At 36.5% G+C, this 13,777-nt stretch overlaps 1 protein-coding gene and 1 long non-coding RNA gene across 5 annotated transcripts in view; both read right to left on the minus strand.

The window, feature by feature from the left end:
* Positions 1-352: 352 nt before the first annotated feature.
* On the minus strand, positions 353-2,752 carry LOC127874941 (uncharacterized). The gene is made up of 2 exons (XR_008047191.1): positions 2,515-2,752; positions 353-942 (listed from the first exon to the last, which is right to left on the minus strand). It is a non-coding gene; the product is annotated as an uncharacterized LOC127874941 (long non-coding RNA).
* Positions 2,753-12,257: 9,505 nt separating this feature from the next.
* Positions 12,258-13,777, minus strand: part of LOC127874888 (uncharacterized) — a 32,270-nt gene continuing 30,750 nt past the window's right edge. For all 4 annotated transcript variants that reach the window (XR_008047158.1, XR_008047149.1, XR_008047148.1 and 1 more), the window contains one exon: positions 12,258-12,315. Coding sequence is in view for 1 of the 4 variants with exons in the window: in XM_052419558.1 (XP_052275518.1) it covers positions 12,290-12,315 (26 nt within the window). In the remaining 3 variants the exon portion in view is untranslated. The remainder of the gene's footprint in view (positions 12,316-13,777) is intronic.

Genomic DNA, 13,777 nt, shown 5'->3' on the forward strand with positions numbered 1-13,777 from the left:
AGTATAACTATTATATGTGTGTCATGTCATATTTGTTCATTGTATATATTGTTACAAAATCAAATAAATTGTTTTGTTTGTAGGGATCCAAAAAAACAACACACGACTGTGTGTTCAGAGATGTGTTCTGATATAGGTGGCCGTAGGCTAACCCTCTGTCCATCATCATGTCTGTCTGTCAGTTCGTAGGTCCGTCCACAAATTTGTCCACACAATTTGTCTGACGGGGAGGGCTTTAAACTTAAATGTCTTGACAACAAAGCTGATAAATATTTGTTCTAAATATGTTTTATGTATACATGATATAAATTTGTGTTTGAAGTGGGAAATGATTCAATATGTTAAAAGTAAGTATTATCAATACATGTATTCTATTACTAAGTATTCAAAACAAAGAAAAACTTCGACAACAAAAGGGAAGCGTATTGTGGATGTTTGAAATTAAATGGCGTTTATGTAAGTATTCCACTTGAATGTGTAGTAATCGAGTCACTGTCGGTACATGCTAGTGTACATATCCCAAACAACCTTAATTAACATAACGACATAGTCACATAGTTTCAAAAAGTCACTTGCATTTAGTTATCTTCATAATATCTTTAATGTCTTGAGTGACATCGACCGCTGGAAACTGCGTGTTTAAGTTTCCCGCGCACTGCGTTATCGGCAGACGTCACTATCACGGCATGGGCGTTAACAACCTCCGTGTAGTTTCTATAGGCCGCGGTTTTGCGCCTAGTGACGTCATCGTGCTGGTCAAACACCAGCCGGTCCGTGTCCACCAGAAGTCCCGACATGTTTAGGTTTTGCCACATCCGCTGTAGTACAAAATTTGACGACCCAGCGGGATTCGACACCTGGTCGCGATGACCGGATATCGAGGGGATCAAACTGGATACTTCGCACCGGAACATGGAGTTGAGTCTGTATTAGGTACTGCACCTGTTCGTGATTTTATAAGTATTGGTTGTAGTAGGGGTAGTTGTCAAAGCAGTAACAGCAGCAATAGCGGTAGACGCAGTAATAGTAGTATTACTGGATATACTGGTTGTTGTAGTAGAAGCATTCTTTATTTAATTTTCCTCATAATTATAATTAGAAGTAATACTAGCAGCAGCAACAGTGGTTATTGCAGTTATTTCTATCGTATACAGAATTTTATTCTCTAACGCAAGATGAAATTTTTAAAACTGAACTCCACATAAAAACGCTACAAATCGGTATAAAGTAAGAACATGTCAACCTAGATTATAAAACTCCAAACGTTCGGAGCGTTAGGATCGCGCGCTACTTTCGTACGCCTTCATTCCTTATTTGCTTTCATTTTTAAACCCTTTTTTCTATCATATACATAATTCTATTCTTCTAAGCAAGATGTAGTTTTAAAAACCGAACTCCAATTATAAACGCTTTAAATCGGTATAAAGTACGACATGTTAACCGTAATCTAGATTCTAACACAGTATGATATTTGCAAAAGTTAAAGTTATAACTCGCTGTCCAAATCAGAAAAAAAAACTTTATGTATATATATATATTTATATATCTGAAAGCTACAAACCGTAGGCTTTCTAATGATATATGGGTACATCCAAATGTATAACCACGGCGCTTCGATGTGCGTAAATTGATAGCTTCCAGTCACGTGACTAAGTTACGACACGGTTAAACGCACGGGGGTAAAACATAAAATGTTTATTTTTTGTGTTTAACGCGCTATAAATCCATTAATAACATCGGAAATATACTAAAAGTTATATTTTTGAAAGAGGAATTAATAAGCAACAAGATAATGTTTAAACCAATAAAATCGGATGGTTAGTTTTTGCATACAATTTAATTTACTACAGTAAGGGTCAAATACTCGATTCAACTCCTGTCAATATACGATCCGTGGCTAGTACATATGTAGTTTTCAATTATACAATTATTATTTACTCGTTATGAAGGATATAATTAAATCAAGGTGCGTCTTTGCAATTTTAATACATTGTATGATTTGTGTCACTTATGCTCGATTGGTCATTGGCGACTCGGGTACTACTTAACTGTACCCCATGTACGCTTAAGTATACTTAAATGAACCCCGGATACGGTGAATATAGTAACTCGCACACGGGAATTCTAACGCTAAATTGATCGTTGTCGGCTATTTTTTTAATATTAATAATGTTCATATTTATGTCAATATTCTGAAAAATAGCCACTATATTATCGATACTCCTGCCTCAAAGGCATGTTGAGTTTTTCTTCAAAGATAATTTTGTTTAGTATTCCGTAGCGCGTTTTACGACGTCGGATTTATGGCGGGAATAATACTCGGTTGCAGTCTAAATTGACCAATCGAGCATCACTTAAAGTATCATCAGTAGGTGGTAGATACAACTTAAATTCTTTTTTTTTACCAACATTACAGGAGTAAATAAGTTACGTTGTTTGAGAACATTATCAAAAACTGGACATATAATGTTAAAAAGATGCGGTCGTGTAAGTGGAGTCTTAATTATTTTTTACCTTCGAGTGGGACACGTTTGCGTTGTTCCGGAAACTGAAAACTGCGGCGTTCGGACGACTAGGTGGTGTGTCACTGCGCATGTGCAGACTCGGGGCGATCCGGTCGATGTTGTCACTGCGCATGTGCAGACTTGGGGCGATCCTGTCGATGTTGTCACTGTGCATGTGCAGACTTGGGGCGATCCGGTCGATGTCGTCACTGCGAATGTGCAGACTTGGAGCGATCCGGTCGATGTTGTCACTGTAATAACTCTGAACTCGTCGGTGGGTAACTCACAACTGGCTTTATTCATAGATTCACATATATATAAATCTCAATACAAGTAACTCATGACTGCATGCTTTGACAAGACAATACGAGTTGTGTCCCTTACATTACAATACATGACATCCCCTTTTCTTTCTTTTAAAAAAAATATAAACACATGATACACCAACTACTCTATCGTTACATATGCGAAGAGGTTTATGAAAAAAAGCAAATAACATAACCTGTAGTAACACATTATAAACTGTTCTTTTTATAAAACCATAGTGGGAATTTCTTTTAAACCTCTGAGTGTTAAATTGTTATTGAAAATAGAATATTCTATATGAATAAAATGCACTCTAAGTAATGAAGAACTTCTTATAAATTAAATATGCAATTGAACTTCATAAAATCAAATTAACAATAAAACAACATGTAAGACAAAATTATTCACTAAAATACATGTTTGCTAACTTTCCAAAAAATTGTCTCTGTTATCTCGGATTCAAGCTTGTTCAGGACAAAATGACAAATGCCAGATACAGTAAATGTCGGGTTTCAGCTAGGAAATGATAACAGACTGTTATAACACCGAAAACAAGCTAGAAAGTAGATACACCCAAAAATAATTAATATTGGATTTTTGTGAGAAGAAAATTTCATGAACATTTTGTTGTTAGAAGAAAAATCAAAGCGCTGAAGGCACTGAATCTTTAAACCTTAACCAAGAGTTTGATATGATAAAAATAAATATGTACAAACTGTTCCTTACTCGTTATGATAGTGCAGTTTCAAGAACATTATGCATTTACCACCACAATACATCTTACTTATACAAATACCAATATTACCGAATGATAGTTATTAAGCAGTTTATTAATAAGTTTATTTTGCACTACAATAAGGCAGTCATATGACACATGTTTTGCACTTCACATCTTACACATAGTCATTTAACCGTATCGGTTTGTGAACTTCTCTTCCTGACCTCGTTTTCTTTCTAACAGTGTCTTGTACACTCTCTTTCCCCGGTTTGTCTCGAGTTTCGCTCGATCTCGCACTAGCACTGTTTTCGTGATTTGGAGTTGTTGATTGTTGTTCTGCTACCGTCTCTGTTGGCGCTGTGGGTGCCGGTATGTACACGTCATTGTTTGTGGTGATAATGTGTGGTCTTTCCTTTGTTTTCATTAGCATGTCCGTGTTTCGGCGATATTCGCGCCCCGATTCGCCTGCCTTAACGATATGTGATCGTGGGTATTCGGACGGTTTCACATACTCTGCCGGTTTCCAACCAGATGGGGTTTTAATTCTTACTGCGTCCCCTGGCTGAAGATTGTCCTTGCTCTTCGCGTGTTGGTCGTAGTAGAATTTTTGCTTTTCACGAAATTCTAACAACTTCAGTGCGACATTTTCATTGGTTGCTTCTGGTTGTCGCAATGTTTGTTTCATAGGTATTAGTGTTTTTGCGCGTCGACCCATCAAACGTTGCATCGGTGATCCGATGTTATCGCGTGGTGTGTTTCTTAGTTCTAACAGGGCTAAGTAGATGTCGTCCCCTGTTTCGCTACACTTTTTAATTAGATTTTTAACGGTTTGTACAGCCTTTTCAGCAAGGCCGTTTGTTTGTTGGTGCAAAGGCGACGACGTAATATGGGTGATGCCATATTTTTCGATGAATTCTCGGAATTCAGCACTGGTAAACTGTGGACCGTTGTCCGAGATGATTGAGTCCATGATTCCATAACGAGCCACGTTTTGCTTGATGTGTTTTAAGATGGTGCTCGTTCGAGTGTCTCTTTGCAATGGTGCTACTTCAATGAAGTTGGAGAAGTAGTCTACAATGATTAGGTAATTGTTACCCTCTAGTTCGCATAAGTCCATTCCAACTTTGCTCCAGGGTAGCTCAGGTACTGGTTGGATAATCATTGGCTCCTTTTGGCTCATCTTGCGATGCATTAAACACGCACTACACTTGCCAATAAGATCTTCAATTTGTTTGTTCATGCCGGGCCAAAATACTAACTCTCTCGCCCTCTTTTTACAGTTTACTACCCCTAAATGCGACTTATGTATCGCTTTCAACGTTTCTGTTCTCATTTCTTTCGGGATACACACGCGTTCCCCTCGGTACAGAACTCCATTGTAAATTGATATTTCATCGCGGTAATCCCAAAATGGAACGGCTTCAACTGGAACTTCGCACTTCGTTTCTGGCCATCCTCGAATGATAACCTTTGCCAGTACTTGGAATTGTTCATCCGCTTGTGTTGCGCGTGCAATTTTGTCATGGTTTGAACACGACAACGTGTCGAGCTTCAAAACCATCAACTCTTCATCGATAGTTTTCTCATCTTGATTTTCTAACGGTAATCTGCTGAGGCAGTCTGCTAGACCCATGTCCTTGCCGCTTTTGTGCACGAGGTTGAAGTCATACGGTTGAAGCTTCAAAATCATTCGTTGAATCCTTAGCGGAGCTTTATGTATTTCTTTCTTTAGAATCGACTCCAACGGTTTGTGATCAGATTCCACTAGAAAAGTATCTCGGCCATATAGCAGTTTGTGGAATTTTTCACAGCCATATACAACGGCTAGCATTTCTTTTTCGATCTGAGCGTACCGTTGCTCTGTCGGTGTGAGCGCACGTGACGCATATGCCACAACACGGTCTTGTTGGATTATCGCGGCTCCCAGGCCTCTCATTGATGCGTCTACTGTGAGTGTGACAGGTTTTTTCAAGTCGTAGTACTGAAGTACTTTTGTTGAAACAAGAGCTTCTTTTATTTTATTGAACGCGCGCTTCGCTTCGTCACCCCAGCTCCACGTTTCTAGCCTTTTCATATCGCGCAGTGGTGCATTCAACTCACTGAGATTTGGGATGAACTTAGACACATACGATAGCATGCCTAACACGGTTTCCAGCTCACTGAAGCTTTCTGGCTCTCTCATGTCTGCTATCGCCTTCACTCTTTGATCTGTCGGTTTAATTCCGTCTCCAGTCAGTTTGTGACCTACATAGTCCACCTCCGGCTTGGCAAACATACACTTTTTCTTATTCATCTTCAGATTAATTGAACGTGCCTTTTGAAGCACCGTTTCCAAGCGCCTGTTATGTTCTTCCAGTGTTGAATCAAAATGTCGTCAACAATTATTTCTACCCCGTCAATGTTACCAAAGTTCTGTTCCATGGACCGTTGGAACACTTCACTCGAACACTTCACGCCCATCGGCATCCGCAGGTATCGGTACCTGCCGAACGGAGTATTAAACGCTGTGAGCTTCGAGCTCTCTTCAGTTAATTTTATTTGGTAATAACCCATATTCGCGTCTAGCGTTGTAAAGTATTTACTCCCATTCAATCTTGTGGCAACATCATCAAAACTGTTCATTGGGTAATGTTCTCTTCGGATTGCGCGGTTTAAATCTGTGGGGTCAATGCATATTCGCACTCTTCCGTTTTTCTTCCTTACGCACACCAAACTACTGACCCATTGCGTAGGTTCTGTTACTTTAGCAATAATGTTGCATTTCTCTAAGTGTTTTAGTTCAGCTTGCAATTGTTCACGAATCGCGACTGGAACCGGTCTTGGTGCATGAACTACTGGTTCTATTGACTTATCGATTTTAATCTCGTACTCGCCCGGTATACACCCAATCTCTTCCCCAAGGACGTCACTATATTTCTCAATGATAGATTCTGTTTCAAGTCTTGCGGTGTGTATTCTCATGATCAGCCCAAAATCAACTGAATCATTCCTTCCAAGCAAGTTTATGCCTCTTGGAGTGTTCATAATCTGGAAATTAACCGAACGCTTGATATTTTTATGCTCGCACAGCAATGTAATCATTCCTAGCGCCTTCACTGCTGGCCCATTGACACCGCTTATAATAACATCACTCCTTGTGATTGGTGCAACCTTTTCAAATAGCTTCGCTGTTCCATATGACATGACACTGCACATTGCGCCACTGTCGATTTCAAATTTTATCGTTTTACACCCTATTTTCAAGTTAGCGGACCATTCATGATTATCTTCACTCGATGTTGCGATAAATACGTCGTTCACATCCGCATGTTCAAACTGGTTAAACATTTCCTCGACCTGGTCTTCCTGGGCTTCGGTGTAGTTGACACGTCGTTGACCTCCACGGCCCCGATATCCACGGCGGATTCCCCGATCACTTCCGCGATGACGCAGTCTACGTCCATAGCCACGTGCCCCTCTGTGTGATATCCCCTTTTGTTGATGCGATGTCCCACCGACTGCAGGACATAATTTGGATGCCTTGAAATGGCCAAGCTCACCGCAATTGTCACACTGTTTTTGATAGGCGGAACATTTCCTTACTTCATGTTTTCTGCAACACTTGGCACAGTATTTTTGTTGCTTATGGGGGTTTTGATGCGTTCTAGCGATGTTTACGTGAGGGCTTTCGCCCAGTGATTTGATGTGAGACGTGGTCAATTCTATTTGCCTACAAACCTGCACGACACGTTCGATGGTAAGTTGTGTAACCGGTATCTCCATTAGCTTTTCACTACACTTTGTGTCATTCACGCCATTAATGATCATGTCACATATTAACCCTTCTTTTTGTTCCCCATATTGACAGTGTTCGGCCTTTCTTTTTAATTCCGAAATGTTATCCATTATTGACAGGTTACCACGCTTTGTGTTGAGGAACTCTTGTCTTTTAATGTTTTTTTTTTTATTCAATATAATACATACAATGTATACATGTATATTATCATACAACATAGTGGTTGTACAAAGCAATTAAGTTTAGACATGTTATACAAGATATGCTAATATATATTTTTTTTAAAGAGAAAAAAAAAACAACAGAAGAATAGTTATGAAAAATGATGAGTTGTATAAAGTCGGAAGAAAGCATACTGGACTTGTGTGTTTTGTTGTATATTCACAATGATCTTATAAGATGGAAAAAATTATATACAAAAATATTTTAGAAATATAAACTAACATTAGAGTGAAATGTATATAAGTGGACAAACATTATAAGAATTTAATCCGATTCCATTTTTGTTCAAAGATTTGTAATGTGTCATTACTGAGGGCTATTTCTTTCTCAATCTGGATTTTTAGTTTAAGACTATTGACAAAACAATTAAAATTTGGTACTTGTTTTTTGTACTTCATGTTAAAGATAAAATATTTCATCAATATAAGAATAAAATTCACAATATTATTACAGTCTATTGATTTCAATGAGTAAATTCCGAAACTTACATTTAAGAAAGATAGTTTAACGTTTAGTTGCTGTTGTTCAAGAAAAGATACTAATTGATTCCAAATAGGCTGGATGTGTTTGCACTCCCAAAAAAGATGTTCTATAGTTTCGATGTTTTCACCGCAGAAGTCACACAGATTTGAGTTAGATAATTTACATTTAAAGAGATATTTATTTGTAGCTATTATTCTATGAATGTATTTATATTGAAAATTTCTCAGTGTGCTTTCAATAGTTGCTTTATATGGCATGGTAAATATGTGTTTCCAATTAAGTTCATGTTCTCCGAAAAGGGCTTGCCATTTATTTTGGGTTTAGGAGTTTTCTGTAGGTTTTTTAATTTGCAGTGTGTAAAATATTTTATTCGGTTTGTTTTTTCTTCCAAGTATGTTTTCTACGAATGTTGTTTGAGTACATGGTGTATTATTTGTATTGATTTCAGATTTAATATGCATGGGTATGCTTTTGATTAGTGTGTAGTACTTCAGAAAATTATTTGAAGGTATTCCGTATATGTAGCATATATCATCAAAAGAGTAGAAATCCTTGATTCTGTCGTCATATAATTGGTCGACATATTTAATGCTTCGTTCAAACCAATCTTTATAGAAAAACGTCTTATTGTTTGAAGTTATGTCTTTATTGTTCCATAAAATAGTTTTACTGCTGGTTTTGGTTTCTAGGTTATGAGTGACATCACTCCATGCTGATAGAACATCAGACAGAAATATGTTTTTGTTTGCAATTTCATGTAAGATAGTATTGCTGATGTTACATTCAAAGAGTAAGGAGTCACCATATTGTTTTAGGATTTTCTGGTAGAATAATTTCCAATTACTCGTATTGGTATTATCTAGGTATCTTTTAACCCAGCTGCATTTGATTGCATTCAAGAATGAGTCAATGTTCGTTAATTGAATACCTCCATTTTCTACAGATTGAATTAACTGAGTTCGTTTTATTTTATCAGGCTTACCGTCCCATATGAAATTAAATATTGCTGATTTTATATCGTTAATAACATCATTTGGTGGGTTTGGGAGAACTGTTAATACATAAATTAGTTTAGGAAGTGCAAATGTTTTCAATACTGTGTTTTTTCCGATTAGTGTAAGTTTACGGTGATGCCATGATTTTAAGCAGTTTTTGAAATTCTGTAATTTAGGTAGTATGTTTTTAAGAACTGTATCCTTTTCATTATTTGTGAAAGTAATTCCTAACGTTGTGGCTTCATCGGATGTCCAATTAAATTTCATTTCTTTTTTATATACGACATTACTTTGTTTTAATTTACCTACTCGTAGCACAGTACATTTACTTTTGTTTAGTTTAAGACCCGATGTCATTCCGTAGATGGTTAGTGACTCTATTAGGTTATGGAAAGAATCGTAATTGTCGTTTAAGAAATAAGTTGCATCGTCAGCAAATAGGGACTGTTTGATATCTTCATCAGGATCTAGTGATATGCCTTTTATGTGTTTATTTGATTGGATGTGATGTGATAGATACTCGATGCAAATAATGAATAGCGATGATGAGAGTGGACATCCTTGTCGAACCCCTCGTTCGATGTTAAAACTATTTGAAAAGAAGCCATTGTTAATGATTATACTGTTAATATCGGTATAGAATAGTTTAACCCATTGAATGAGACTTTCACCAAAGTTCATATTTTCTAAGCAAGAGAACATAAATGAATGATCGAGTGAATCGAATGCCTTTTCAAAATCTGCAAAGAATATAAGACCAGGATTGTTTGAATTGTTAAAATAGTTTATGCATTCTTGGATAAGACGAACGTTTTCACCAATGTAACGTCCTTTTATGAAACCAGATTGAGATTTTGAAATGATTGATGGTAATATTTTTTTTATTCTGTTTGCTATACTTTTAGTTGCAATTTTATAATCATTATTTAGTAAACTAATCGGGCGCCAGTTTGATAAGGATTCTAAGTTTTTTCCAGGTTTTGGAATGAGTGATATAATACCTTGTTTTTGTAGCGTAGTTAAGTTTTCGTTGTTAAATGAATAGTTAAGTGAATTAATTAGATGTGTTTTTATATCATTCCAGAATATTTTATAAAATTCGATTGTGATGCCATCAGATCCTGGGCTTTTGTTATTTTGCATATCTTTTAGGGCTAATCCACATTCATATTCATTAAGTAATCCGTCGCACAGTTGTTTTTCCTCTTGGTTTAAAGCGTGATGTGTATTTTTAAAAAGGGTGTTATTTTCAACATTTTTTCGTTTATAGAGTGTTTCGAAAAATAAACGTTGTTCTTCTAGTATTTGAGTCATGTTTGTTATATCTTTGCCATTGACTACTATTTTGTGTACAGTTTTTTGTTCACTTCTACGTTTTTCAATGTTTGCGAAGTATTTTGTATTTTTTTCATTGTGTTCAACATGCTGTGCACGCGCTCTTAGTATTATTCCATTGAGATGTGTATGATAAATTCCGTCTAATATTTGTTTTTTTAATGTTATTTCATTTTCAATGTCGGTGGTATCCTTTGTGTTTGTTTGATGCAATTGTTTTTCAAGTGTTTCAATGGTTTTGATGGTTTCAGTTTCAAGTTTGTGTGTTTCTTTACGTTTAAATGATGTGTATCTAATTGTTGTGTTACGTATATTTCCTTTAATTACTTCCCATAAGGTGTTTGGGTTTGCATCTTTATTATTTTGAACTGTATTTAATATTTCCTGTTTTATTTGTGTTTGATATTGTGTATCCAATAAGATGCTGTTGTTAATTTTAAAGTATCCTGGGCCTCTTTCAGGTTGTATATTGTGCAGTTTAAGTTCAACTATAGAGTGGTCAGTCATAAATCCTGGTTTTATGTTACATGTGTCAATAATGTTGCAAAGAGATTCAGATATTAAAAAATAGTCTAATCTACAAAATATTGTTGGTTTTGTGTTTGAGTGCCAGGTGAATTTGCTTTCGTTTGGGTATACTGTACGCCAGATATCTATCATATTGTAGTTTTCAATTATGTTATTTAAAATGTTTCTATTTTTAGGATGAGTATAAATGTTTCCATTCTTTTTATCTAATAATGGGTTCAGGACAGTATTGAAATCACCGCCGATTATAATATTTTTATCTTGGTTACTAATTATAAAGGATTGTAATGTTTCGTAAAATGCGGAATCATCTATGTTGGGACCGTAAACGTTGATTAATGTAAGTTCTGTTTCATGTATTTTGATATCTATACTTGCTAGTCTGCCAATTATTATTTCGTTAAGGTTATCAACTGTGATCCCTATGTTACTTTTTATCAGAAAGGCAATGCCTTGTTTATTAGTACATTGTCCACTGAGGTAGATATCCCCGCCCCATTCATTTTTTAAGGTTTGCGCTAAAGTGTGTGTCAAGTGACTTTCTTGTAATAAGCATACATTATATTTTTTTTCGTCTAACCATTTGAAGATTTTTATGCGTTTATCTTTGCTGTTTAGCCCTTTTACATTTAAAGTACATAGCTTGATCATTTAAAAAAGGGTGATGTAAATGATAATGTATGTGTGCTTGTCCAGTTAGTTTCTATTTGAAAACGTGTCCAGTTGGTTTCTATTATAAGAAGTAAGATGTCTACACAAACAAACAAAATTAGAAAACAAAAATAAGGGATACAAAAGGATGAATATTCCATGTCTTTTAATGTTACGGTAATTATGCACTCCGAAATGTCTGTCAAATTTTGTGAAAACTGTTTCTAGATGGTATTTATCCTCGGCTGGCACTGCCGCGATTCCAGCATCCTGATTGGCAACAACTTCCGGCGCCCACGCGAACGAATCGTAAATTTTTACGCACTCTCTCCCCATGTTGGCAAGTAGGACACCAACCTTTCTTTTTCCAGGCTTGTCGTCCAGACCTAGCGCGTCCAAATGAATTATGAAGTCCCGTTTGTAGTCTTCCCAACTTGATGCACTTTCTGACGGGTTAAATTCCGGTAATGGCCTGATTCCCTTCGAAGCCATTTCGCTGTTGTATAAAATGAACCTTTAACAACAGATTTGCAACGTACGATTGTCATGCAATCGCCTGATTGCGCCGATTTTTAATAGATTTCTGACACCATGTAATAACTCTGAACTCGTCGGTGGGTAACTCACAACTGGCTTTATTCATAGATTCACATATATATAAATCTCAATACAAGTAACTCATGACTGCATGCTTTAACAAGACAATACGAGTTGTGTCCCTTACATTACAATACATGACAGTCACTGCGCATGACATTGGCGTCCTGGCCAGCTAGATCATCCGGCGTTGCCGCGTCACTGAAACCAAGAGGGCTGGACCGGCTTAAGAGGCAGAAAACTATGGCGCACCAAAGGGGTCGAAACTTAAACTTCTGCTCGAGCAGAAAAAAATGCTGCTCGAGCAGCATTTAAATACTGCTCGAGCAGCATATTGCTGCTCGAGCAGCAATTTACTGGTCGAGCAGCATTTAAATGCTGCTCGAGCAGCAAAATTCCTGCTCGAGCAGCAATATGCTGCTCGAGCAGCATTTATTTTTAGAATAAGCCATTGAACCCGTCAGCCAATCAAATTTGAGCTTACAAACGGACGACATTAGCTATCTCTACGGAAACGAAATAGACCGGTGTAGCGTCAATATTGTAAGATCTGACGATTTTCACAGTACTCCCGTGATATTGCTCCGATCAGTCGCCGTGAAAAATGTCAGAGTGATGAAAAACAATATTTAACGCATTGTTGTTTTGATTCAACTTAATTTCGCGTTTTAACAGCTTGCAGTTATTTTCGGACATCTTTTTTACGGACGTTGAACCTTAACACATTGTTCACAACAAAGATATCAAAACAGTAGTTCTAACACCATGCAAACATTTGAATTTTAAAACGATTTTCGTTTTAAATGTTATATAAATCGATGATGTACATGCATTACGTTGTAAAGAAATATGGTAATGCCTAATTTACAGTCATGAGTGTTGCAGTTTTTTAATACAAAGATATAACATTTATTTAAGAAAATATTTTCAGATTATATATATATTATTTCAGCTTAAAAAAGTTAAAAACTGATTATGAACCAAATTCAGTTCCAGAAATGTATAATCCCAATCGGTGTTTTTATCATTATTTTAGCTAATTCACATGTACACTCAATTCAGGAAAACTATTGTATTATATTTCACACAATCATAGTTACCACTATCATCATTTATTTAATATGTCAATAAGCTCGATTGGTAATTGTCGGTTCGGCCCGGGTAATGCTTTAAAGTACCCCGTGTACTCTTAAGTATACTTTAACGTACCCTGGGTACGCTAAATATACTTAAACGTACCGTTGGTCTGTCTGTCAGTGCAGTCACTCACAAACTTTTCAGTTCTTTATCTCAGAAACTCAATATAAGTTTTCAACATGAAACTTTATGGGTGTATAAATATAGCTGAGGAGAGGTGCCATGCACAAGAACCATAACCCGTCGCTTTCTGAAATAAGAGTTATTGCGCTTTGTTGTTTTTGTATGATGTAACTAGGGCTATATCTCAGATACTATACAAGATTTTAACATGAAACTTCATGGGTGTATAATTATCAATGCACGAGAACCATAACCATATACTTTCTTACATAACGGTTATTGCCCTTTCTTGTTATTGTTATTTTATGATGTAACTTTTCAGGGCTATATCTCATTTATAGAACCATGCATAAGAACCACAACCCTTCACTTTCTTAAATAAGAGTTATTGCCCTTTGTTGTT

Source organism: Dreissena polymorpha, chromosome 1 (assembly GCF_020536995.1).
Source record: "Dreissena polymorpha isolate Duluth1 chromosome 1, UMN_Dpol_1.0, whole genome shotgun sequence".
Taxonomy (NCBI): Eukaryota; Metazoa; Mollusca; class Bivalvia; order Myida; family Dreissenidae; genus Dreissena; species Dreissena polymorpha.